The sequence below is a fragment of the Tarenaya hassleriana genome, unplaced genomic scaffold, assembly GCF_000463585.1.
Source record: "Tarenaya hassleriana unplaced genomic scaffold, ASM46358v1 Cleome647, whole genome shotgun sequence".
Classification (NCBI taxonomy): domain Eukaryota; kingdom Viridiplantae; phylum Streptophyta; class Magnoliopsida; order Brassicales; family Cleomaceae; genus Tarenaya; species Tarenaya hassleriana.
In genome coordinates this window covers 1-25,518 of record NW_010969002.1, presented here as the reverse complement: position 1 = coordinate 25,518, position 25,518 = coordinate 1, and the positions used below count along the sequence as shown (strand labels likewise).

The 25,518-nt window shown below is 36.1% G+C and overlaps 5 protein-coding genes across 7 annotated transcripts; 2 read left to right on the top strand and 3 right to left on the bottom strand.

The window, feature by feature from the left end:
- The first annotated feature begins 763 nt into the window (after positions 1-763).
- LOC109116098 (glutamic acid-rich protein-like) lies at positions 764-1,224 on the top strand. Its single transcript, XM_019200895.1, has 2 exons — positions 764-911; positions 965-1,224. Exons 1-2 carry the CDS (start codon positions 764-766, stop codon positions 1,222-1,224), a joined length of 408 nt encoding a protein of 135 aa, XP_019056440.1.
- Positions 1,225-9,269: 8,045 nt separating this feature from the next.
- Positions 9,270-11,209, bottom strand: LOC104800075. The gene is made up of 4 exons (XM_010522783.2): positions 11,080-11,209; positions 10,731-10,965; positions 9,845-9,906; positions 9,270-9,513 (listed from the first exon to the last, which is right to left on the bottom strand). The coding sequence occupies exons 1-4, from the start codon at positions 11,125-11,127 to the stop codon at positions 9,331-9,333; spliced, it is 528 nt and encodes a 175-aa protein (XP_010521085.1). The 5' UTR covers positions 11,128-11,209; the 3' UTR covers positions 9,270-9,330.
- A 218-nt stretch (positions 11,210-11,427) lies between these two features.
- LOC104800076 (cationic amino acid transporter 2, vacuolar-like) lies at positions 11,428-16,167 on the bottom strand. Its single transcript, XM_010522784.1, has 14 exons — positions 15,674-16,167; positions 15,022-15,223; positions 14,791-14,875; positions 14,349-14,486; positions 14,131-14,249; positions 13,948-14,044; positions 13,674-13,846; positions 13,518-13,584; positions 13,155-13,313; positions 12,738-12,993; positions 12,533-12,641; positions 12,275-12,387; positions 12,065-12,140; positions 11,428-11,876 (listed from the first exon to the last, which is right to left on the bottom strand). Exons 1-14 carry the CDS (start codon positions 15,831-15,833, stop codon positions 11,720-11,722), a joined length of 1,911 nt encoding a protein of 636 aa, XP_010521086.1. The 5' UTR covers positions 15,834-16,167; the 3' UTR covers positions 11,428-11,719.
- A 1,790-nt stretch (positions 16,168-17,957) lies between these two features.
- Positions 17,958-22,551, bottom strand: LOC104800077. 3 transcript variants are annotated; one of them, XM_010522785.1, is made up of 10 exons: positions 22,387-22,551; positions 21,222-21,444; positions 20,947-21,104; positions 20,706-20,851; positions 20,257-20,319; positions 20,070-20,162; positions 19,654-19,815; positions 19,480-19,565; positions 18,998-19,161; positions 17,958-18,673 (listed from the first exon to the last, which is right to left on the bottom strand). In XM_010522785.1, exons 1-10 carry the CDS (start codon positions 22,544-22,546, stop codon positions 18,366-18,368), a joined length of 1,563 nt encoding a protein of 520 aa, XP_010521087.1. In that variant the 5' UTR covers positions 22,547-22,551; the 3' UTR covers positions 17,958-18,365. The 3 variants fall into 3 exon arrangements, with proteins under 3 accessions (XP_010521087.1, XP_010521089.1, XP_010521090.1); XM_010522787.1 differs by having other exon boundaries at positions 18,998-19,080; XM_010522788.1 differs by having other exon boundaries at positions 18,998-19,077.
- A 1,100-nt stretch (positions 22,552-23,651) lies between these two features.
- LOC104800073 (ubiquitin-conjugating enzyme E2 2-like) lies at positions 23,652-25,512 on the top strand (the record flags this gene model as incomplete). Its single annotated transcript, XM_010522782.2, has 4 exons — positions 23,652-24,029; positions 24,425-24,450; positions 25,306-25,395; positions 25,481-25,512. Coding segments are annotated over exons 1-4 (273 nt in total), but the record flags the coding sequence as incomplete, so codon positions are not given.
- Positions 25,513-25,518: the final 6 nt, after the last annotated feature.

Genomic DNA, 25,518 nt, shown 5'->3' with positions numbered 1-25,518 from the left:
TCGTTGACGAAAAGGCTGAACAAAGGTTCAACGATATGAAGAACCTAAACACTATTGTGGAAAGAAATGTGAACATCAGCAACCTTAAAGAGCAGGGCATCTGGGACATTCTGTAAAGTCAAGATCTGTGAGAGACTGTCACTTAGGCATGTCCACACAGCAAAATTCTGGTCAAAGAGTTCTATGCAAACCTTACCAAGAAGGTAGAAAAGCAAGATGATCTGATGTATCACAGAGTGTACGTAAGAGAGAAAATTCTTCAGTTCTCCCTAACGGTGATTAACATGTTTCTGGGATTGAAGAATTCACTTGTGACAACCATGGATGATTGGATCGAGATATTGATTAGAAAGAACTAGAGATAGCACTCACTGATAGTTATGACGAAAAGAGAAAGAGAGAAATAGCTCCAGTAGAGCTGAACTTCGAGTCCTCGGTGCTATTCAAAATCGCCAGATCAAACTAGCTATCAACTCAGAGATCAAGTCTGCTTCACAAAAGGTTTGCAGTATTAATCTACTGTGTGAAGAAGGGAATCAAGATCAACTATGGGAACATGATCTTTGATCATATTCTGTAGAGAGTCCTGAACTTCAGAGCAAGGTTCATACTACCTTATCCTTGTTTAATCCAAAACATACTTACTAAGCAGTGTCCCGAAATCATTGATCCGAATGAGAACACCGAAGGGATTAAAAAACTCCTAGTGGTTGAGTCCAGAATCAAGAGGAAAAAAGAAAAAGGAATGAAGAATTTTAAAAAGATGCTGGAAACTCTCAAGGATGCAGAGAAGGCACTGATAAAGATGAAGCTCGGATTGAGGAAGCATGCAACACAATGTCAGAAAACTCATGCAACAGTTCATGACTACGTCGATGCAACACTGAGTAATGAGTTCAACATTGAATCAGGTACTTCTCACCTTGATAAAAACTTGTTTTGATTATTTCATCCATGCCCACAGGGGGAGAAATTGAGGGAGATCTTGATTCAGAAGATAAGGAAGAACAAGACTTAGAGGATGAGGAAGAACAAGACTTAGAGGATGAGGAAGAACAAGACTTAGAGGAAGAGGATGAAGAAGATGCTGAGGTGCCTAAGAAGGCCAAACTGTCACCTAAGAAGATTGAACCATCAAAGAAGTCAGGAACAATCAGAAAAACTAGAAGAGTCAGGAGTCCCTTAGATGACTCATCATTTCGATTCTTATATTCACTTGACTGATGATATGAACTCATATGCTTTTGATGACTCTATGTGTTTTGATCACTTGTGATGATCTGAACTCTTATGTTTTTTATGACTCTATTTTGATTTGTTTTGCACATGATATTATAATATTTGGTTTGAAACCTGATGAAGTCAGTTGAAAGATTTGTTTTTGTGTGCATGATCTGAAATAACAAAAAAGGGGGAGATTGTTAGTGCAAGTATTTGCACGAGTTGTTTTGGTTGTTGAGTGGTTGCAGGTTTAACAACTTTGAGAGATTTCAGGAGAGATTCAGATAAAATCAAAGAACTGAAGAGATAGAGTCAAAGACTAAACAGATAGAGATGAAGATGGGATCTCGAAGATAGAGTCAAATCAGAGTAAATCAAAGAGAAGTCGATCTAATCATTTAGTAGAGATCTGAGGCGAACAAAAAAAGGTTAAATAAGGAGACAAGTGTATATCAGCTCTTTAGAGAGTACAAGTATATTTTTTCTTAAAAAGGGTACGTTCTGTTCGTGAGTGTTTACTCATGATTTGGTGAATGTGAATTTGAGAGGGAGACAGTTTGGGTAAATTTCTTTTTTAGATGAGTGATTTATATTATGAGATTTTTTTAATCAATAGAATTTATTGTGATAGAGAAAAAAAACTCAGGTGAAGTTTCATGTGCAGTAAATACTCTTGTTAAAACAAAAATGAATTATATTTGACTATATACAATTCTTTAACGTAAAACAGTGATGGGTTGCTGCCAAGCTGTCGGGTATGCGCATTGTCCCAAAAGGCCTTGTTATTTATCCGTTGGACCTTTGGGCCGAGGGTAAAATTGTAAATTGTGATATTTACTTTGTATAAATTTGAACGGTCGCGTCACATCTGTCGAGAGCATTCTTCTTCTTCTTATATGGATTCTTTTGCGGCATTTCCGGTGAATCGAAGAAGCGCGTCGTGATGGATCGAGAAGTTTGTCGGAAGCGGTTCATGTTCCGGCGGGTGTAAGCGGAAGGGCGTCGAAGACGGAGAAGCGTCCGGGAATCGGAACAGGAGGAGGAATCCCCAGAGTTCTTCAGTTCGTCGAGGACGATTTCATCGATGGTATGATAATTTCTCTTCTACGTTGTTCGTTTTCCATCGTCCATGTTGGTTAATTAGGATTGAATATTGAAAACTTTAGGATATTTGAATCCAAATTATGCATCTAGGTAGATTTATATTTGAAAAATGATGCTATGTGGAATATCCTTATATATACTGCTGTGAAAATCAAATATTCATATTCGAGTTTTTATCCGGATCTAATTCAAAGATATGTAGGTCTCCAAGTTTTCAATGGAATTCAAAATGATTCGCTAATTAATTTTTGCCCATACCTATTTTTTGCATATAAACTATAAAAATTTACAGACAGTTCGATAGTTTTTTGGATTTGGATGTCAGAGATCTTGTCAAAAGCCAGTTAGCTGTTTCTGACTTTGTCGTTTCCCGGTTCTGAATTCCGGCAGCAACTTATTGTTATTTTTCTGTAGCGGAGGGGCGGCCAATCGAGGGAACCAGGTTGCAATTACCTTGTGTCTTGGATGAATTGTTCTCCTATGAAGGTACTCCAGGTGCACATTATACAGAAGAAGCTCTCTCTCTTCACCTCTGTGCCCCTACTGCTCAGGTACTATGTTATTGTTGAAAATCTGTTTGGTATTGTCTTTCTTTATTCACCCTTATTAATGTAACAATCTCTCTTTCGGTGGCCATCCGCGTTTAAAAGTAGGCAGTTCCTGTTAGGTGCCCAAAGCATGTATTTATCTCCCCTGTAATGTTATCTTTTGTTGCCCAGGGCTCAGTTTCTCTATCTGTCCTGGTAAATTTACATCTTGAAACAAGTAGAGAAACTTTACCAGGTGGGTTTAAAGGGGTTCATGTTTTGGCTTTGCTTGTGTGGATTTCCTTGTCATCTTTTACATTGTTTCTGTTTTCAGTTAGCATGTGGTGAGTGAAGTTTGAAAGTTTTTTTTTTTTTTTTTTTTTTGATGACCGAGCATCCTGGACCGAAACCCAGACTAATCTCGGGTCTGGGAACCAAGCATATGCTTTGAAATATATGCTTCCTCCCCATCCTAGGATTCGAACTTGGGGCGGGACAAGTGCTTTGCACCCTGTTTCACCCGCTGAAGTATCCAAGTTGGATGTGAAGTTCGAATGTTGTTCTCTTGGTAGACTGAATTTTAATTTTTTTTTCTTATGTGGTTAACTAGTTTTGCGATATAGTTAGATGTCGTAGCATTTTTCAATCTTATTTTGTGTATCGGTAGAATTAAGCATGCCGTATACTGGAATTTATGAAAATGGATTTGGTACCAAAATATATGAGAAACCATATTATTACAACTAGATTTCCTATTTCTTCACCCTTTTTCAGCAAATTGATTTCCTTACAAGTCAAGGTTATTGAGCCAGAAAAAAGAACATTTAGGTTGTCTCTGAAAAGCTTCAGCACTAGAGGAAATATAATCAGATCCTATCAATTGCAATGAACTTAACAACTAAATTTTCAAAACCATGAATATTGAAATTTGATAATTTTTATTGAGGATAAAATTGAAAATTACTTTAAAATTGTCTAAAAATCTAAAAACAATTATTTAGCAATATAAAAATAGGCTAAAACGTCAAATATTATGAAATAGTGGGAGTGACAATTTATATTGAAGTTTGTTCAGCATATATTGATTATTAAATTAATTTTTACTTTTAATTTAATCATGTTTACCTGAAGTTTTAAAACTTTTTGTACGGAACCGAAGCTAAAACTAAAACTATTTATGGATGGGCCTCTAGACAATGTCTAATGTGCTTTTCTCCATTGTTAGAGTCAAAGAACATATGTCTCTTCTTTATCTTATTCTAACCTAAACTAGACAATGTAATTTCATCTAATTATATGTAAAAGCCATCGCTTAAAAATTATAATTCATACATGTTATATCCAATGCATAACATTGTTTTTTTTAAACCGTTTCTGTATTTATTTATAAGTTATAACATCAATAGTTTGAACATTTTGCCTTGTTATAAGGTCGTATTCTTTTCCCCGACTTTTTACCATGTGTGAATTAGACTTTGATTTATTATTTTAGTGAACACAGGCATATTTCCGTATGGTTATATGTATATTTTACACGTATTTCCATTACGCTTTTTTCTGTTTCGATTCGAGAATGTTGTTTATTTTAGAGTAAATTGATGGCATGTGATTCATATTTATATATATTACGAATATGATGAAGGAGTTATATATTCGTAAATGATATAGTATGAATTGGTAAAGTATATACATATATTTTGTGAAGTATATACTTGTATGTAATAGTGAAATTTAAGTGTAGAAATTCTGCACGGGCTATAACATGGACATGTTAATTCCAACACGGGCAATATTAGATTCAACACGGATTCTGTTAAATGTAACACGGGCGTGTTAACTACAACACGACCGTGTTAGATTCAACACGAGTCGTGTTAATTCTCTGAAAAAATACTATTTTTTGTTCAGACATTTTGAGACAGACTGTGTTAGGTGCAACACGAACCGTGACAATTCTCTGAGCAAATGTTATTTTTGCACAGACATTTGACACGTGTTAAATGTCTAGAACATGAACAAATGCAACTTTTCGCATGAAAACTACTAAATGAATGCAACTTTTGATGATGTTTCTGGTGGTTTATAACCAGAAACGTCAGAGAATATTGGAGAGACAAGATCTAATTGATTTTGAGAGATTGGTGAGCCTTTTTGGTGAAGAAATTTGTTATTTCTTCTCCATTTATTCTTGTTCATCATCTTTGTCGGGTTTTTCTGTTTCGGACAACTTTTGACGAACAAATTAATGTTGCTGATCTTCTTTGTATCTCTAAACGTATTCTTCCGGTTTTAGGAAAGTGTTCTACACGCCTAGAAGATCATATCCAGATTCATTTGTTTTTATTTCGATTTCATTGTTTTTGTGCTCTTTCTCGTTGTATCCGAACCATATTTTATCTAAGAGAGAAATCATTCATAATCCGTATTTTATGGATGTTTTAATGGTTAAATCGCAAATATTAGTTAACATATCATATTTTATGTACGAAACTTCATATTTAGTACACATCACCACTTAAGAGTCGTACGTACGGTCCCCGAGAAGGGTAAGCTTTAGAGAACATAAGAACTTCAAACACAAAGCACAATCACTTCATGTCTTGATGACACAATACAACAAAATTAATAAGAAAAATAATTACACTAATAATAATAATTAACAAAATTACTTTGAATTTTGTTGACACGACAAATTACGGGCTTCCGGGGGTTTTTGGATCATGACGAGGATTGGCTCCGGTCCCTGCATAATCATTGCTCTCTATGTCGATTCTTCTCGCAATCTCTATGTATCCAATCATCATCTCTTCCCCACTTTCACCTTTATAGGTTGTCTCCTGCAAATCATTTACGTGAAAATTATATCAAAATATGTAAAATAACATCATAAAACTATAATAAATAAATGAGAGAAAATATTTTTTTCCTTTTGTAATAATGTTGGTTAATTAGGATTGAATATTGAAAACTTTAGGATATTTGAATCCAAATTATGCATCTAGGTAGATTTATATTTGAAAAATGATGCTATGTGGAATATCCTTATATATACTGCTGTGAAAATCAAATATTCATATTCGAGTTTTTATCCGGATCTAATTCAAAGATATGTAGGTCTCCAAGTTTTCAATGGAATTCAAAATGATTCGCTAATTAATTGTTGCCCATGCCTATTTTTTGCATATAAACTATAAAAAAATATATGAACATATTATCTCGGGCGAAGTCATTATTAATTATATACAATTATTTGGGCCTTCACAGCTAATAAGCTGACATGCATCCACTATAAATAATAAAATGATCGAATAAAAGAAATTATGAAAAAGTGGTATTACGTGGAAGCCATTAACTCGTTAATATAACAATAAGGGTATAATTCATTTCGATTGGGTCTAAACAAAAAGTCATATTTTTTAATAGAATAATAAATATATAAAAAATTAAATGTTTATAATTTTTTTTAAATTGGAATCTAAATCAATTTGAATTGAAGATAAAAATAATTTTTAAAACTGGGTTTCTAAATGATCATTTTTATTAATAAATATCGAACCAAATTTGAATGGAATTCAATATAAAAAATATAATTGATATAAAAATTTTAATATAAAAAAATTTGAATCTGGAAACCTAACCATGCTGGAACTATGTTTCTATGTCCAATTTGAGCTCACAACTTTTTTTGAAGTAAACTAAACATTAACAAACAAATTAACCGGCCGGTTAAGTTATTATAACGTGGTAATCCAATTAAAACCAAAAAAAACCCGTGGTAATCCAATTTGAATTTTTACCGACTTTATAATATGATAAGATTAAATAGTTCACAACTAGAAATTCTCACTTCCCCCTCAAAAAAATTCAATGTCTGCAATCTCGGCAAACAATTTAAGATAAAAAATGGATCCATGAAAATCATACTAATTATTATTTTTTTATTAAAATATGAGAAAAAGCCGACTAATTTGCTTTACAGAGAATCTTCCGCTTGTGATAAAGTTCGTGTGTGTGTGTGTAGATAGATAGAGAGAGAGAGAGAGAGAGAGAGACCTCAGGGAAGAAGCTTTGAACTGATGAAGGCTTGCCCTCGACAGACTTCAAACTCCCTATGTATACACACATACAAGCAATTAATATATATACATATATACATATATATGTAGTTATTTTCTTATATTTATAAACTCAAAAAGGAACAAATGATCCAATCAACTCAAAACTCATCGATACTTCTTCAATGGAAACCCAATTAATAATATATATATATATAGAGAGAGAGAGAGAGAGGGAGAACATACTGGTAACAGGAATTGCAGAAACACAGGCAAGGACACAGGTGAAACCAAGAAAAAGGACGATTAGCCTCACAAAGCCCATTTGATACATAACTTTGCAGTGAAGATTCCAACTATAAATGGAAAGTTTTTCGGGTTCTTTATTTGTAGAGAGAATCTTCAAACACCGAGAAAGAGATCACTGTTTTCCGAATGTTATGAGCTTCTAAGGCATGTATGCCGTAATGTGAATGGGATATACACACATAATGGTGTAGTCCTATATATATACACACACACTTATGGAGAGAGAGAGAGATAATTAAAAGAAAAATAAATATTATATTAATTATAGTATTTTATTTTTGGGTAAAGGGATATATGGATATGAAGAGTTTTGTGTCCGCCCAAAAAGTCAACTCTTCAATTATGTCATTCTCGTGCTATTGTTTCGGTGAGTTCCCACTCAACCTATATTTTCAATTTCCACTTGTCGTTTTCTTAAACAACAAAATCTATTTTTGTGTAAGAAGATAATAACTTGGCCAATCTTTTATTTATTTATATATTTATTTTCTTATATTCGTGATTGGGTTTAATGAAGTTGAAATGTATCCGATAATATATAGAGAGCAAGTGGGGATATTCCAAACTAGAAATATTGTCTGAATATTAATTTACTAAGGTAGTCATCAAACTACAACGCACGCATATATAATTTCCAATTTAATTCACATGTGAAAAGAATTTCAGCAAGAATTTAGTCAAAATCATATGCAAAAAAAAAATGTCATGGCAGGTAAATTCAGATGTACCTTCTCCGGTACTGTATGAGCTTAGGGTTGGACAATATGAACAAAAGAAAGATACTTGGTTAATTTAAGGTTTATATCGGTTCGGTTCGGTTTAGTAGCACATACCATATGTATAACATACGGTTCAATTTCAATTTATATTTATAGTGGGATTGTGTTTGCCTAATTTTATTTTTAAAAATTATATTCAATTGGTTGGTTGTTAGATCGGGTGTTATTACGTGTTATTTAATTTGGTTATGTTTTTGTATAAGAGAATTGAATAAATGGAGCAAATAAAAGGATGAAAGATTTATTTAAATATTAATAAGAATATCTATACATATGTAATGGATATACAAAAACTAAAAGATAAGAATATCCATACGTATGTTATGGATATACAAATACTAAAGAACCACAAATTCGAGTGTGGTTTAAATTGATTGTTCACTTGGGGATGAAGTTGGTTTCAAACCACAGATATGAAAGCTTGGGTGTATGTGAACCGATAATACAATTATTAATATTGGTATATTTCAAATAACAAATAAAAACAAAAACATAAACCATAAATGGCCAATCAATGTAAAAAATAAACAAGGTTACACTGAACTTGTTAATTTACAAAATCGATAAAAAAAATAATTTCGTGGATATGGTCAGTCAATATCGATACGGATGCGACTGAACATGGATGCCGATGTCATGCAATCAATGAGAAATAATTCTAAGACATCAAAATCCCAAGTCACTCGATGTGAGTAGAGTTCTTCTTCACGTGTAGAAATGTCAAGAGAGAGGTATATCTTATATCTTGCACGTGTTGAAATAAATTTACTGCTTTTGCAGCATCTCGGAACCTTTGGCTTCCAAATCATATTTTAAGACCACTTAGTTGATACTTTATGTAATAACACTTTTTGTTCCCACAAAAAAAAAAAAAAAAACATCCGTCACGAGCCCGATCCGAAAATTGAATGTTAAGAGTTATTCAGATTCGAATTCGATATTTTAAACGTAAAACACATGAATTCGAATTTGGCATCGTTTTTTTTTTCTAAGTTCAATTACCAATACTTGAATAAATTACGAAAATATTCCTAAATTTATTACTCCTAGAATTATTCAGTACGTGTGATTTTACCTTTTAGTGAAACCAAGTGAAATTGGAGGAATAATATTGTCGGGAGCCAGAGTTCCGAAGAAGAGAATGAAAAGAAATCCAAATTGAATACAAATTCATAGAACTTTAGTGAAATCAAATTCAAGTACATTAATAAGATCGTGGGAATCCAACAGAAGAAGAATTTTTTTGTAAACGAAATTGAATGCACCTTTTAAAATATATGAAGAATCTAAGAAACGAGTCGTCAATATTATGCAATGTTTATTCAACAAATCAAATCACATGGATGAGTTCAAGAGCGATATCAGTAGTGGAAGGTTCTCAAGGGCTGTTGTGAAGAGAGCGCCAAGAACAAGCATCAAAACAAACGCAACCAATGTCTTACCAATGTAAACGGGACTCAACCCTTTCTTTGCCTCCGGACTCGAACTCCTCCTTTCCGACTTTGAATCATCCGGACCCTGTATCCCGAAATCCGCCCAACAAGAAAAGATGTCGAGAAATTAGATGAAGCAGTTTAACCATATCGAAACACAAAGTGATCACAGCATCTTAACGCAATAAGCAAGTGCGAGAAGGAAAATCCGGCCATCGTTCATGGCTCAAGTGTGATTTGTAAATTCTACTCCAATAAATGGACTGTATTATATGATATATACTCAAAAAGGACCAACTTCATGGCACAGGAAACAACAGAATAAAGCATTAGCACTGCAAATTATATTACGACAGTATGAATCATACGGAGAAATACCCTCATCTGAAGTAACCAATGGAAGAGGAGAAATTTACCGATGAAGCAGAAGGAATTTTCCTTGGTATTTGTAGGGGAACCCCATCGCTGTTCTCAGTTCCTGAATCGAGAAGGTTATGGAAACAATATCATCAAATGAGATACCAGCTTACATGTCACACTAAATGGCAAAACAGAAGGGGTAGAGCTGTAGTGTGCCCTGTGAAAACAAAGATTTGTCGACCCTTCATATGATTGCAAAAACAAAATTCATCAAAGGTTGTCATATGCTTGGACAGATACCACTATCAAAAACACCATCACTTGGACTATTTTGATGCATCACAATACTTATACAGTAAACACCGACAAAACTATCAGTACCGGGTACCAACTGCTTCAGATTTTCAATCAAAATCTTCTGAAACAATTATCAAATGTCACCTCACAGTTGCTCCCCATCCATAAGAGTAAGGAGTAAGAAACAGAGAAAAGGACACGAATTGGCATAAACATCATCCATTAATCACCGTCATCATCATAGATCTGACTAGTCTACCATTCACAATACCATAAGCATTACCAGATACTTGTTCAAGTTACTAGCTTTCTTATTTCTTTTTGGCATTGGATGTGAATTCTACTGGTTTAGATGATTTCACAGCTATGGAGACAACTTCAAAAACATTTATAAATCATTAACCTGCTCGAAATGAACCTTCTGTTCACAGATTACTACAAATCAAGCTACTAAACTTGAGCTCTTACATCCTTAAGACACAAGCAAAGGCCAACAAAACACATTTTGAACACATGTTGCGTTGTGTTTTCATCAACCGAAACGAAAGCAATTAAGAAATTATACTCGACTGCCCAATGATTTGTACAAAAAACCAAACGTATTCCCAGAATTCGGAATCTCAAAGCGAAGAGGCAAGCATTTACCAGGATGATTCGCATCGTTTACAGCATTTAACTTCCAATTATGCCCATAATCCACAAGATCCGCATGAGGACCAAAACTGATCGGTTCGTCGCCTTCTTTGACCGCTTCGATGTAAATCACACGAGGATTCACTAAACCCAGTTTCCTGTTGATCAAAGCGACAGCGAATTCCGCCTTTGTTCCAGACGCAAATCGGTAGTTCTTACCAGAAATTTTGCAGGAGACCTCCACAAACTAACCAGATTTGATGTCAGAAAGGATCAAGAAGTCCGAAACTTTTTATATCCAGACATCATTGATCACAATTGCAAAGAATTACAGTAACACAAAGGAGCTAAGGAAGCATACCGGAGGTGGCGATGGCGGAGAAGCGGTGATTGAGGCTTCTTCCGCCATGGAAGAGGTCGACGTCCGGAGCTCGGCGAGGAAAGCTTTGGCTCTTCTTGAGATTTTGACTTTGTCGACTGTCACTTCTTTTTATTTCCGTCATATTTATTATATTCTCTTCCCACATGTCAATATCTAAATAATTATTAAAATAACTTATACTCCGTCACACACAAAATAAAAGACAAAAATATCTGATTATACGATATTTTAATACCCAGGTCAATGATCTTATAATGAAATACTTAGAGATATGCGAATAGTTTATCCGAAATTTGAATATTCTATCTTATATATTGAAATAATAAATACATCGAAAAATCTCAGATATCCATTCTGTATCAAAAAAAAATTAGAAACATAATTACAAAGGCAACAAGCTTTCACTAGATTATAGAAGATCATATTACAGCATATAATCTGTCACAACAACAAATTTAATTTTTACATATTATATGTTACATTATTACCAAATACCATCTTCTTCCTCGTCCTCCTCCATGGACGAACCTTGATTCTTGAATCTCCATAACCCAACTTAAAAACGGTTAAAGAACAGAGATCGTCGTGGGCGAGTGATGACGATGATCTTTCCCGAGTCTCAGGCCAATGCATCTCCCGTGCCGCGGTATATCTCCTCGGCATGAGCTGCCGGAACGTAAACAGCGTCGGACAATGAGCTGCGTCTTCGGCCGTAGAAGAAGTAGACGAGAACTCCGATCAGCAGCCACACCGACACACGAGCCCACGTCCCTCCTCTGTTTCAGATTAAACGCCCAACACAACGAGAAACGAATGTCACGTTCCCTGTTTCCATAACATTCACGAATCTAATCTAACACAACATACATATGAAACCTGATGATCTCTCTGATGGATATTTAGCTTTAACCACTCAGGGTTTCTTATACCCGATACAGAGGAACCGTAACGGAAACTCACTCACCCGAGGTTAATCAAAAGGTAAGCATTGATGAGAATGGAGACGATAGGCAGGAGAGGAACAAACGGGCAGATGAAGCCTGTTTAACCCAAAAAAACGGAATTATGTGTCAACCGCTTCACGAGTTAAAACGCTATAACGGTCGGTCGTGCATTGAACATAATTCGATGGAGAGATATTGGACGTTATACCGATTAAAGAAAAAACATTTACCTCCGGAGTGCCCGAAACTGTGCCTAGCGTCATCCTGATCTATCAAAGTCAGCACAATCAAACCCGCGAGAAGGAGAAGTCCACCAACACCGCACAGAGAATACCGGAAAAGCCTGTGAATCACGTTCAAGAAAAAAAAAGATACGTTCTTGAAACCTAAACGACGTTGTCTTTGGTGCATTGACAGAGATGAGAGGATGGACGGGTATATAGATAAAAGTTACGCAATTTTTTAAGAGGACGAAGCATAGGACTAACCCTGCGAAATGCAAACTCGATGCTGCGTAACTTATAAGGAAGGCCCCGATAACAGTGAACATAATGCTCCATCCTGCAACTTTCCTTCTGTTCTCTTCACTTAGAGCCCCTGCATAATCGAAAGATCAAAGATGAAAAATATTGCCCAAAAAAACCCTGTAATTATCATCAACATATACTAAATCTCGCATCAGCGGTAACTTACAACACCCTTGAGATTCTTTTTTCTCCATCACGGGATAATCGACTGAAGCATCGGGTTTGGAAAGTAAAGGCTGCTTGCTGCCGCGGGACGTGCCAAGGTTGTCGGAAGATGAATTCTCCCCATTAGATTTAAAGGAAACAGAATCGATCTTCTCCTGAAGTGATGAGGGGAGAGGTACTTCATCCGGTGGAACATATCTGAGTATCAAAACAGATATTGCCACCATCGTGAACGCCATTAATGTACCAACGCTCACCTGCACCATGAACATAGCTTGTGTTGCAGTGTGTGTCTACTGGAACTACAAGGAATATTCAAACCCTCGTGAAAGTAATTTCCTTTGATCAATTCTCTGATTTAACCGGAAAACTTCTCCTTTTATAGAAGATACAAAAAATAAGAATAACAGTGGCTTACCATGCCTGCCAACTGTGAAACGTCCATGAAGAACGCCAATGTTGCGGCACAAATACCAGTTGCCACCGTCCCTTTAACAGGAACCTGAGTGCTTTTGTTAACTTCGGAGAAAATCGGAGGCAGCAGGCCGTCCCTAGCCATTGCCATTAAAATTCGAGGCTGAAAATGTAAAACACAGTTGCATTGAGGTCGTGGTAGTGATTACAGTTCACGAACATGACTTAACATTGGCATTAGACCAGAAAGGTATCCAAACACCAACCGAAAAAGTATTTTTTTTTCCGAACAAATTATCGGTAAATGTTAACCCGGAAGATCTTGATGCATTACTCTACCTATCAGTATACATGCTTCATAGTTTACCTGTGGTAGAAGCGAACCCATCAGTGTCGAGCAAAGAGCCATGACAGCTCCAACCGTTATCACGAATCTACATTTCAAGGGAGGAAACGAAATCAGTCTCGTGCAATTCTGTAGCAACAGAAATTAAAAGGAATGAATGAACAAACATGTACTTACGCAGCCCATTGCATTCCATGACTTGAAAATGCAGAAGATATCGGAGTGTCAGGATCCATGGCATAGTAAGGAACTAAACCGACAATAACAACAGAGACCATCATGTAGAGAGAGCAGCAAAGGAAGAGCGCAAGACCAATACCGAGCGGTAAATCACGTTGGGGATTTTTCACCTGCCACAGAAGTGGGGAACAATCTATGTAAGCTAAAGGTTCTCAAACAAAGACGACAACATGAAAAGTAATGCAGAAATTGAAGAGTGGTGGAACGAGACCTCCTCAGCAGTGCTGGCAACTGAATCAAACCCGATATAGGCAAAGAAGACAGTTGCAGACCCGGCAAGCATCCCATCCACCCCAAATGGGAAGTACCTGAGAATCGATAAGGGTATTTTTCAAACAGAGTCTATCTTATAATATGAACATCGGCCACGACATCCTGGACTCTCTCATCTTACCCTGTTGGAAGTTCATAACCAACCCAACCGGTCTTGAACCCGAGGTAACAGCCAGCTACTATGACAAATAGCATGACACACACATTGGCTGTTGTTACAATTCCTTGAGCAAATGTGCTCTGCACCAAAGAGATGCTTTCTTTTAATTTTAAAAAATTATTAACCATGACATTAAATTTTCTCTTAACAGGGGAATCAAGAACATATGAAGGATGTACCTCCTTTATTCCAAGACACAAGAGCCCAGTAACAACAAAGACTAGAATGGCGGCACACGGATCAACAACAACATCCAGGCCAGGAATTTGATGACGCGCTACAAATGAAGGCAGGCCATTTTCACCGAAAAACAGTGCCTAGAAGAATTTTTTTTCAAGCCCAGAAAATATAGTGAGTTCATAATATTGAAGAATGGACAGTTGATATAGAAAAGTACCAATATTAAAGCAGTGACTTCAGGCCAAGACGTTTTCAACGTTAAACAATAATGATCTTCGCTTCAACAAGCAAAAATGAATGGCAAAATACACTTCACAATCAAAATATGCTTGCTAGTTATACTCAAATCACCAACAGTTATATTCAAGAGGAAAATCAAGTTTAACAAAAACAAGAAAATGAAGGATATCTAGCAATCACAAGAACAGTGAAGTTACAAACCAGATTGGGGGATATGCCACGGGCAACAGCTGAACCACCAATCGTGTATTCCAGAATCAGCGCCCACCCAATCAACCACGCAACACTGCCACAATAAAACACCCCCAGAGTTCATAAATGAGTAAACTTCAAATAGAAAAATGCACCATTCCAAACCCATCAACTTATATAAAAACTGAAAATCCAAGCCCTAAGGAAATGGAGGATGACTTAATACAGAAGTAAGCATACCCTTCACCGACACAAATGTAAGAGTAGTGATAAGCACTGCCCGCCGAGGGGCAACGGCTAGAGAGCTCGGCATAGCAAAAGGCAGAGAGAGCTGCAGCAATCCCGGCTATCAGAAACGAAAATGTGAGAGCCGGTCCTGAGTGCTCTCTTGCCACTGTTCCGACAAGAATATAGACTCCGGCTCCAATTGTTGCTCCAACACCTAATATTGTGAGAAAACCCAAACACTTAGTATAAAAAGAAGCCAAGGAATAGTATAAAAACTTCAACTAAAAAAGCTGAGTAATATTATCCCAAAGAAATATAATAATAAAGAAACAATCTTTAAACCAGGAGCTTAAAACTTTTATCTGAAAGAGCGAACTGCAGCCTACAGGCGATGAACAAAAACACCTAAAAGCCCATAACTTCCAAACGCGAGATTTAAGTAACAATTGCGATGAGACAAGAAATCGGAGAGAAATCGTTCGAAACCAATGAAATATAAGATATTCTTTGTAGACAATCAAAAGATGAGCAAGAACCAAACAACGTTTTAAATCTCAAAAGAACCCAGAATTCTCAAAACCCATATCAGAATTTCGACCCAAAAAACGAAAAACCTCGGATCAATTTGAGACCAAGAAACAAGTTTGGAAGATAATAAATTCACCGATTGCAATCAAGTGAGGAACTGTCAAGGCCTTAGCCAATTGATGATGACCCTCAGCTTTGGCGCGAGCAGAGTCGACCTGTTTCCTCCTCACGAGGCTCCTGACGCAACCCCATGAATGGCCTCCTCCTTCCTTTTGCGTATCCACCAAAAAACCCATCAAACAAATCCCAGCAGAACACAAATTTCTTCGACCCGACTTTCAGAAATCTGTAAATACTCCTAATGAAACCTAATAACAAGCCCTTAATCTCAGAATTTCCAGAACAAGTTCTAAGTATATACAATTGTGAATGAAGAAGGTTCCTAATCTCCCCGTCTTCCCCTCCGATCGAATAATTCCGAGTTTTCTCCGAATTTTCGAATTTTTCTTTCACTTTTGATCAAATTAGAAACATATCGAACGAGAGAGGAGAGGCGGGTAGAGAAAATTTTCCCCTTCTTTCTTTTGGATGAAGGAGATGAGGAAGAAGGAAGTTGGTTTTGTATAGAAGCAGGGGAGACGAAGAAATTATTTATTTTTAAACAAAAAATGAAAATTACTGTCACCAGCCAGAGGAGATGGGCCACTGACATTTTCACATATTTCCGGAAATACCCCTGAAATTGTAGCTTATTGTCCCTTGCACCTTTTTGTACGCCATTTAATAGTTTTCAAAATTTTATTCTCCTCTGTTTCTAAATCGATTTAGCAATTATCACAATTTTAAAAAAATTATAAAATATACTCTAACTGAAAAAACATTTTTATGAATATTGTATTAAAATTAAATTTTTATAAATAAGATTAAATTTAAAATTTTATTAAAAAGATCACTTAAAATATCTACAATGCATCTATTTAATAACCAAAAAAATTAAAACGATATTTATTTAGAAATGGGGATAGTAATTATTTTAAAAATCATATATACTCTGGATTAATTTAGGAGAAAAAAACATTGTCCATGAATATTTTAGTGATTTGAAGTTATTATCCCTCAAATATTCGTTCTAAAAATAATTCGATTATACACTTTAATATGGATCAATTAAAATTAGTTAAGATAATATGTGACTTATTTCATATCCAAGTTGTAATGGTTCTTATGGTAACTTGACGGGATCATAACAACATGATAATGCAATGAGATTTGGTTATGTGTTTGGCTGGGATAATGTCTGCTTGAATTGTGTTAACTGTTACGCATAAATGATCGCCTGTTTCCGCCGAATTGAACCGGAATCTAGCGGCCATTCCACGTGTCATGATCTCCATGGATGAACTGCGATGACTGTCGTTGGAAGTAGATTCTTGTGGGTCCCACTTTCCACGGTTCAACTTCCGACGAGCCGTCATTGTGTTTGTGTAACGGATCCACGGATCTCTGTCGTATGGCCACTCGCTGTTCCAACACTTGCAATTCTTTAATGTGTATTCACACCACCAAGACCGAATAATAGAATATTATATTTTTCAACAATGTGTTTTTAATTCCAGCATGATAGACAGTAGATTCAGTTGATTGGATCGAAAAGACCAAGATTCCGTTGGTACAAAAACCAATATTGCAATTATTATTAGCATATTATCCAAATGTTGATAGTTGTGTGTGAATAAGAACGAGAGCACAAAAATGGCCGCTCAAATTTACGAAGGGTCGAAGGTTATCGAAAGATAACGTCACTCTTATCGACGTGGCATTTTTGGTGCGTGAAGGTGATACTTGAGTGTGAAAGGGGTAGGCCATCGTTAATTAATCATTTCGCCTTCAATTTTAATACGATTTTATCTTATATTATATAATTTCATATTCTTATTTCATTCATTAAAAAATTATAATTATATATTCGATAGAGCACTATGGCCCAATGACTAAGCAAGCAATAACCATCTCTTTTTCATTGTTTACATGTTCTAGATTTGGCTCACGTTTAGGATTCTATGGCATGAGTTTTTTTTTTCACGTCACTCGATTTGGGAGGCATATGAGTTCTTTTATATCTTGTTCTGTCATCCTCAAATTTTAAATTTTAGAATATTAGAATTAGTATAAAAAAATTCTAATACTAGAATCTGAAATCTGATCAAGTATTCGAAAACATATTTGGATATCTGAATATGCAGATATCCCAATCCAAATGTGGTATAACAATTAATGTAAAAATTTAATAATTATCATTGTTGTTATAAATTTTTAAAAATCAAGATAATTTCGTAATTTTTAAATGAAGAATAAGTTCATAATTTTTAATAAATATCAATGATATTTATATAAATTGTGAAATTCAAATACAAACATCCTAATCGGTCTACTATAATCTCAATCAAGTTACGAACCCGAACTCATGGAATCCACGTTTCTCGGATCTAAGGGGCCGGAAGTGAGTAGACAAAACTAGAGAACCAAATGCACCAACCACCAAAATTGAGTGCAGAAAGGGGGAAAAAATGCATGAATAAAGAACCTTTGAACGCATCCCTTAAACCCTAAATGGCTAAACTCTAAACCTTTAATCCCTAATCCGTCCTGAACCCACTTCAAATTCAACTCAGATTATGCTAGATGTGGAAAGCGTGGTATACAAACCCATTTGACCCTTCTTTCAATAATAATCTTAAACCTTTCGACCTACTAAAAAACGATATATCTATGCCGAGGTCATGATAAGAGAGAACCCATGTAAATGTAGACGAAGGCTCTTACCAGCTCTACAAGCCGAAGTGGTTCCACTGCTCAACAACATCATCTCCAGTCGAATCTGATTCACTTCCCATTATCTCTTCAGAGCTTTCGCCGGGCAGAAGCTGGATCCGGTCAGCATGCTCAATGATCCAATCTGTGAATTCAGGGGAAGATGCAAGTCCCGCCATGGCTAGGCGGGTTGACTCGCGTGTGAACTCTTCCCACTCTTTCTTTGTGAACTTCTTCCGGTTTGGTGTCCTGTGGTATGTCGAGTAGAAATCCTTCTGGACTGTTCTCCGTCTTCTCGCAGAGGATGACGGTGAGATCATCATACCTGTTACAACTAATGAAGATGTTGATACCCAAAAAAAGGTTGCTACTCTGTGGAAAGCCAACACAGAGCATACCCATTACGAAATGGAGAAAAAGCTTGAAGATTTATCCAAAATTTAGTTTTTGAGAGACTATTACAGCTGAGGGTTTATGCAGGAATTTATATTTGAAGATGGGATTGGTTAGTCTTTGGGCAGAGAGAGGGAGTAGAGATGATATAAATCGATTTCATTTATAGCAGGATGATGATGTTTGATGAATAAAGTTAAACAACCTGTAATGGTTATCATGGCTGGCAGGCGCAAGCATGAAAAGAAAAGCATACCTCTGGCAGGAGAGCCGGAGATCAAAGGTACATTCCTCTGATTGTTCCATAGACTTCTTCCGGGGGTTGGTTGAGACGACCTGCTAAGAAATTCAGCTCGTCCATGTTTAGTGGGTTTCTTTGCAGATACGAGCTGCCAATGTATCTGATCTTCAAGATTTTTCCTAAATTAAGAAAATAAAAGATTTACTTCTATGACACAATCTCAAACTAGATTACATCCAGGCTCTGAATTAACCAGATCAATATGATGTTTTAGTTCCCCATTGTAGCCATATTTTCCATCAGATAGACATTTTTTGAACGGCAAATATCCTCAGTACAGTGAGGAAATTCCTCGAATCATTCTAGTTAAAATAATAACGGAGTGACCACGAATTTGAATGAAAATATGGTCATTTTGGAGATACTTCAGACTAGTACGTTTTACTAGGCTAAAACAGATGGAATAAGAAAGAGAAGCAAGATGAACTGACAGATACCTTTTACGCATTATTTTGCTGATGAGAAAGCAGAAGGTGCTACATGAAACTAAAGCTCCCATCGCCAAAGGGGTATCAAGAGTGCTCTGAAATAGAAGGATGGTAGAATTTTAAAACAGATGCTATTGAATTATATAATGAATAGATTAGAGCACTGTAAATGACACACTATACCTGGAAAATGAATGTAGTGGCAATAGTACGCATTGCCCATTTCACAAATTGGGCAACACTAGCATCGACACCTCCATCTGCTGAAATCACAAATTTCCTCACCGTCCAGAATCCTAAAGCAGCTCCCGCTATGACAATTCCCACAAAGACGAGTACTGCAACCTGCAAAAGTTATTAGTTTTGGCTTGCCCATCAATCTCTTGCAATTTGCAATTCTTTCACATGATTCAGTATCTACTACATTTTCTCCTCTACAAAAATGAACAGGCAACCTCTGTTTCGTATCTACCGAGGGAACTATGGGATACGTAACAAACTCGTGATGGATATTTTTTCTTAAACAGAGCCTCATACTTGTTAGAAAAGCGGGGAAAGAATTTCAAAACATCAATGACAGAAACGAGATGATGTCTTACCGGATTGTACATGTCCTCGCTCAGCCCAAAATTGACCAGAATCATGTTCACCATCACAGAGAACTGATGTAGGATAAAAGATCCAGCCCCCAACTGTAACAAGAGTTGAAAGTCAGAACTTTGAATAATAAAGTAAAAAAGGAAAGAAAAATAAACTTAGGAGACACTAATGGAAAATCATACTCACCACTGATCCATATAATGTAAGATACAAGAAGTTTTTTCTTCCAGTAGGCAATAACTTCATGCCCTGAAAAAGAATTTGAAATGAACATTAGTTCAAAACAGATCGTATGAGATCAAATAGGAAGCGACAAGCAAGGAAATTTTGGAAAGTGAAATTACAGTTGTTTGAGATCATAATATGCTAAATCGAATAAACTGAAACGACATCATTCATGTATCCTGGAAAGGGAGATAATGCCCCAAACTCAACTGATGTCCTAGAATAACTCATGAGCTCTTTTTTCTTGTCTCTTTAATCTCATAAATTTCTCGGCATCAAATTTGCGTAATCCAGTAAAGGATTAAATTCTTCAAGATTTCATGTTTCTCTTCTTAAGATGTCCTCTCTTTCTACGTACAAAGATCACAAAGAAAAATCAAAACTTTTGGTAGACTTAAGGTAAAAATTACCTGGAAAAGGAGAATTAGAATGACCAGGAAAACACCGACAGCCATCGAACTACTATAGTAAAAAGGAAGCCAACTGCTGACGATTGGCGCCATCAAAAGCAAGACGAACCCAATCAAGAGACAGATGAGACGCCATCGCTGAAAATCTGCAGAGAAGAAAACATAACAAGAAAGCAAAAGTCATCAAAAAACAAGAGTGACGAGGAAAAATGGTGAGAGAGAGTGAGAGAGAAGAGGAAACCTTCTTCAACAGAGAAGGAAACTGAACCAGATGATTCACCACTGAACTTCACATCAACGTATCTTTTATCATATGGCGACATGACAGTGCTCCACAGCCCCTTGTGAAGAGTTTTCCAATCATCTTTCTTGCACTCACACAATCCAAGTGAAGCATTCCTGGAAGACCATAAAAAGATGAGACTCAGACCACCTTGCTGGTTTCTACATTCAAAATTAGAAACTAGGTGGAAGAGAGAGTAAGAATACAGAAGCTAAATCCCATATTTTACTTACCGGTGAAAACAAACATTAATTTTACCATGTAGCCTCTCTGGGATTGTTGCTGCAGGAGCTAAGTTTACCCTAAAAGAATTGGCATACTTCCGTAATTCCGTTCTTGAATAACCAGAAATTTGAACCCGCTCACATGAAATTACTTCCTTAACCCCATGAACAGATTGCTGCCCAACAAGAGGAACAAGGATGACATTTAGAATTGGATCCCCTGGACCAACACCTGAGATTTGAAATCCGAATGTCATTCCAAAGTAATCAAAAGATAAGCATAATTAGAGAGGGAAAAAAAGTAATGAATTGAAGATTAAATTACATGTCAAACGCTAATGTTTCCCATGCCTCAATCCAATAACTGCAAAAGGAAGGCTTTAGCCAAACCGGAAAGCAAAAAAGTAAACTTTCCACCAAGAGTTTGTACTCCATCCAATTCTTTACTCCAAAATATATGAGAAACCATATTATTACAACTAGATTTCCTATTTCTTCACCCTTTTTCAGCAAATTGATTTCCTTACAAGTCAAGGTTATTGAGCCAGAAAAAAGAACATTTAGGTTGTCTCTGAAAAGCTTCAGCACTAGAGGAAATATAATCAGATCCTATCAATTGCAATGAACTTAACAACTAAATTTTCAAAACCATAAAAGCCCCATGATTTTTTTTCATAGAAAAAAAGCTCCAACTCAAGAGATATATTCACATGAAAAAACAAATGACGAAAACCAAAACGCAGTTCCTGAAATCGAACGGGTATCAGTTATTCAGCATCCCAATTCGATCGTGTACCATTGGCAATGCGAGTTCCTAGAAGAAAAACACAAAAATCCCTTGATCATCTTTCAATTTCCCATCTGTCATACAAAAGCATAACGATCCAAACCAGTAATCCAAGTAAAAATTTCTAATTTACAAACAAGAGCTTCTAATTTGTTCTGATTGTTCGAAATTCCATAATTCCAAACCCTAAAAGCGAAATGCCATAGACATTGTGACAAAAATCGAAAAACTTCCTTCACTTGCCCTAAAATTTCATGAACCGACCAAATTAAAAGCAAATTTGTCAACTAAACATGTTAGAACAATCACAAGCAACAGAGGAACCTAGAAGCAAACATCAAATCGGACCGTAACAGGAACAGAGCAAACAGTAGTAAGAGACAGTACCTTTGAGTTCTGACGTTTCTTGCAAAGCGTGCGTGGCAATCACGAACGATAACAAGCAAATGAGAAGAAGAAGAGGACGAACGAAGAGGAAACAGGTTCGACGAGAAAGAGCAGAAGAAGAAGAAGAACAAGAACAAGAAGAAGACGGAGAAGCAGCCATGCTCTCGTCCTGGGAAAGAGAGTTTTGAAAAGCACCCATATGGTTACGGCCCAAACATAAATAAAGCTTTTTTCAGCGTTCTGCGTTTTGAACGCGTCGCGTTGTTTGGACGCTGTCTCTAAATGTAGTAGAAAAAATCCTTAAAAATACGTCTCGAAATTTTTCAAAAAAACAAATATACATAAACTTTTTTCCCTTACAGATAAGAATATATATCAATTCTAAAATAGTATAAAGTTTTTTTATTGAAAAATAATATTTTTGAATTATCGTCAAAATATTTATATTTTGAAAAACAATTATTCACGGTAACATTTATATCTTTTTTTTAATAAAGATAACATTCATATCTTATCATTCCGTTGGTTTTTTTTTTATTTTTTATAATTTGCTATATCAGTTCGTCAAAATATTTATATTTTGAAAAACAATTATTCACGGTAACATTTATATCTTTTTTTTAATAAAGATAACATTCATATCTTATCATTCCGTTGGTTTTTTTTTTATTTTTTATAATTTGCTATATCAGTTGAAAATTAACAATAAAATTAAAATATATGTATTTTATATGAGAATATCTTTAAACGTTGGACATGTAAGCAATGAAAAAGAAATGTTCATTGCTTGCTTACTCTGGCGAGATTCGCTTTCACATGTCTTTTTAGTATCATAATACAAAATATAAAAAAGTATATTATATATCTGCTTGCTTCATGAATACCTACGAGTGTGTCTATATATACATCAAGTTGTGTTCAACATGCTCCATTATTATTATTTTTTTATATCAATTCAGTCTTAATTGTTTGGACATTCACAAAAATAGACGGATATTTCATGTATTTACATAACTACACCATATTTCAAAAGTTTCAGAATTCGTTGAATTAGGAATCATGGCCTTTTCTTTTGTGTGTGCGCGCGCAAAAATAAAAATGTCGAAGGATTTTTTTGTGAAGAAACATAAAATCGAGGTGAAAACAAACAAATCTAAAAACTAGGAGGACCTTATGAGAAATAAGATGGAAGATAACCGCCGACACACTGCGGGCCATAACGCAACATGTTAAGGGGGCAATTTGCAAAATTTGCAATAATGGAGATGGTGAACGGAAAGAATTGCGAGGAAAAGATAACGTGAGAGAAAAAAAAATATTCTATCTTTTGCAGTTTCTTTTGCTTTGAGATCCGCCGCACACAAAAATCAGCGACGACCTCAAATGTCTTTCCAGCTCTAAAGAATCTACGTGTATGCGTTTTGAATTTTCTGTAAAGATTTTTCCTTTATATACCTCTCTCTCTCTGTCCCTTCCTCGTCAGTTTTCATTCTCTCTCTCTCCAACGTCGGCGAAACCATGTCGACGCCGGCGAGGAAGCGGCTGATGAGGGATTTTAAGAGGCTTCAACAGGATCCACCTGCCGGAATCAGCGGCGCTCCGCAGGATAACAACATCATGCTCTGGAACGCTGTTATCTTCGGGTGATTCCTCCTTCCCTTTTTCTGTTGAATCTTTCCATCGTGACTGACTTGGGGTATACGTGATTTCGATTCGATTTGAAATTTCTCTTTCTGGGTATATCATAAATTTTGGTTTTTCTCCCCCGATCCCGTGATTGCGTCTTCTCAGTATTTCTTTGATCTGATCGTCGTCCCTTGTGTGTAAGCTTTTAATCCGATTCTCGCTCTGGATGTGCCGGAATTCCAATCTCTCCTCAGGATTTTTATGCTTGTGATTTGATTTTCTCTCATGGGTATGCTTGACATTCGGGTTCTCTCGATCAAATGTGCTTGGGGTTTGATTATCTGCTCTGGGTTTGCATTGAATCTCCGAGTTGACTTGATTTTCATGGCCTTTTCTTTTTCTTTTTTTGCAGACCCGATGATACTCCATGGGATGGAGGTTTGTGATTGTGATCCTTCCTTTCTCATTTGAATGCAATCCGATTGTTTCTCATCTTAGATGGGTTTCTCCATATATGTTTTCCTTTGTCTATGGCTTCGATTTGATATAGTAACTCGTCTGTTGCATGCTAGTTAGCCTAGTTTCTTTCATTTGATCCTTTTACGCACTTAACCATTTTTGGGTTCACAAGTGACAAGTTTTGTGATAGATATCCTTGAATAAGCTGTACCCTGATTTGAATTCAAGAAAACTTCCATATTGGAATCGCATTAGTATGTCGGTATATTGAGTGGATTGTCCTATGGAGTATGGATTAGAAGTGGTGAAAGTTCTTTTTATCTGCGGATTTTTCCTTAGTAGGACTTAATTTTTGTTTCTAGGGTTCTTGTTCCCCCACCACTTTCCCAAGATTCCCCCCTCTCCTTGTGTAGGCTCATCTCGAGTTTGGCATTATTTAAGATGTTGTATATAGGATATTCTTCAGGGTTGTGTTGTTATCGGCATTAGTTTTCACCTTGATTAGTCTAGATTCCCGACGTGCTGGTACATTATATTATCATCTTTTAAGCTCGTTTAAAGCTTCATGGAGGAAATCATCTTCTTAATATGAAAACAATGGTGTACTTTAGCATCGAAAATTAAATAAAATATCTGAATTTTATTTCATTTTTCAAGTAGCTTCTACTATGTATTTCTTTCCTAGTGTACTTCCTGAGTCTCTTCCATCAGCTGCCATGAAGCTCTCGGTGCTTAATATATATTTCAGTTCCTCGTTACATTGACATATCCCGTTTATCCGTTCTTAATTATTGAGTCCTTGTTTGTGCTATGCATTTTCTTGCACTTCTTCAGGAACTTTTAAGTTGACCCTCCAGTTTTCAGAGGACTACCCAAACAAACCTCCAACAGTTCGTTTTGTCTCACGGATGTTTCATCCAAACAGTAAGTCCATCTTCTTCGTCTATCCATTGCTGCTCCTCTGGAAAACATTCGGTGTTCCTCGTTATATATAAATCTGCGCTTTCAGTATATGCGGATGGTAGTATCTGCCTGGATATTTTGCAA

What these genes read in the sequence shown, in the direction of transcription:
- LOC109116098 (XM_019200895.1), top strand. Translation starts at nt 764, where the DNA reads ATGCTGGAAACTCTCAAGGATGCAGAGAAGGCACTGATAAAGATGAAG. An exon ending in TGAGTTCAACATTGAATCAG is followed by an intron (nt 912 to 964) that starts GTACTTCTCACC and finishes CCATGCCCACAG; the next exon opens with GGGGAGAAATTGAGGGAGAT.
- LOC104800077 (XM_010522785.1), bottom strand. Translation starts at nt 22,546, where the DNA reads ATGGCTGCTTCTCCGTCTTCTTCTTGTTCTTGTTCTTCTTCTTCTTCT. An exon ending in AGAAACGTCAGAACTCAAAG is followed by an intron (nt 21,445 to 22,386) that starts GTACTGTCTCTT and finishes TTCAAATCTCAG; the next exon opens with GTGTTGGTCCAGGGGATCCA. An exon ending in TTCTAATTCTCCTTTTCCAG is followed by an intron (nt 20,320 to 20,705) that starts GTAATTTTTACC and finishes ATTCTTTTTCAG; the next exon opens with GGCATGAAGTTATTGCCTAC.
- LOC104800076 (XM_010522784.1), bottom strand. Translation starts at nt 15,833, where the DNA reads ATGGGTTTTTTGGTGGATACGCAAAAGGAAGGAGGAGGCCATTCATGG. An exon ending in GTGGCATATCCCCCAATCTG is followed by an intron (nt 14,487 to 14,790) that starts GTTTGTAACTTC and finishes AAATTCTTCTAG; the next exon opens with GCACTGTTTTTCGGTGAAAA. An exon ending in TCGAGTTTGCATTTCGCAGG is followed by an intron (nt 12,388 to 12,532) that starts GTTAGTCCTATG and finishes CGTGATTCACAG; the next exon opens with GCTTTTCCGGTATTCTCTGT.
- LOC104800075 (XM_010522783.2), bottom strand. Translation starts at nt 11,127, where the DNA reads ATGGCGGAAGAAGCCTCAATCACCGCTTCTCCGCCATCGCCACCTCCG. An exon ending in AAACGATGCGAATCATCCTG is followed by an intron (nt 9,907 to 10,730) that starts GTAAATGCTTGC and finishes TTCTCGATTCAG; the next exon opens with GAACTGAGAACAGCGATGGG. An exon ending in AAATTCCTTCTGCTTCATCG is followed by an intron (nt 9,514 to 9,844) that starts GTAAATTTCTCC and finishes TTCGGGATACAG; the next exon opens with GGTCCGGATGATTCAAAGTC.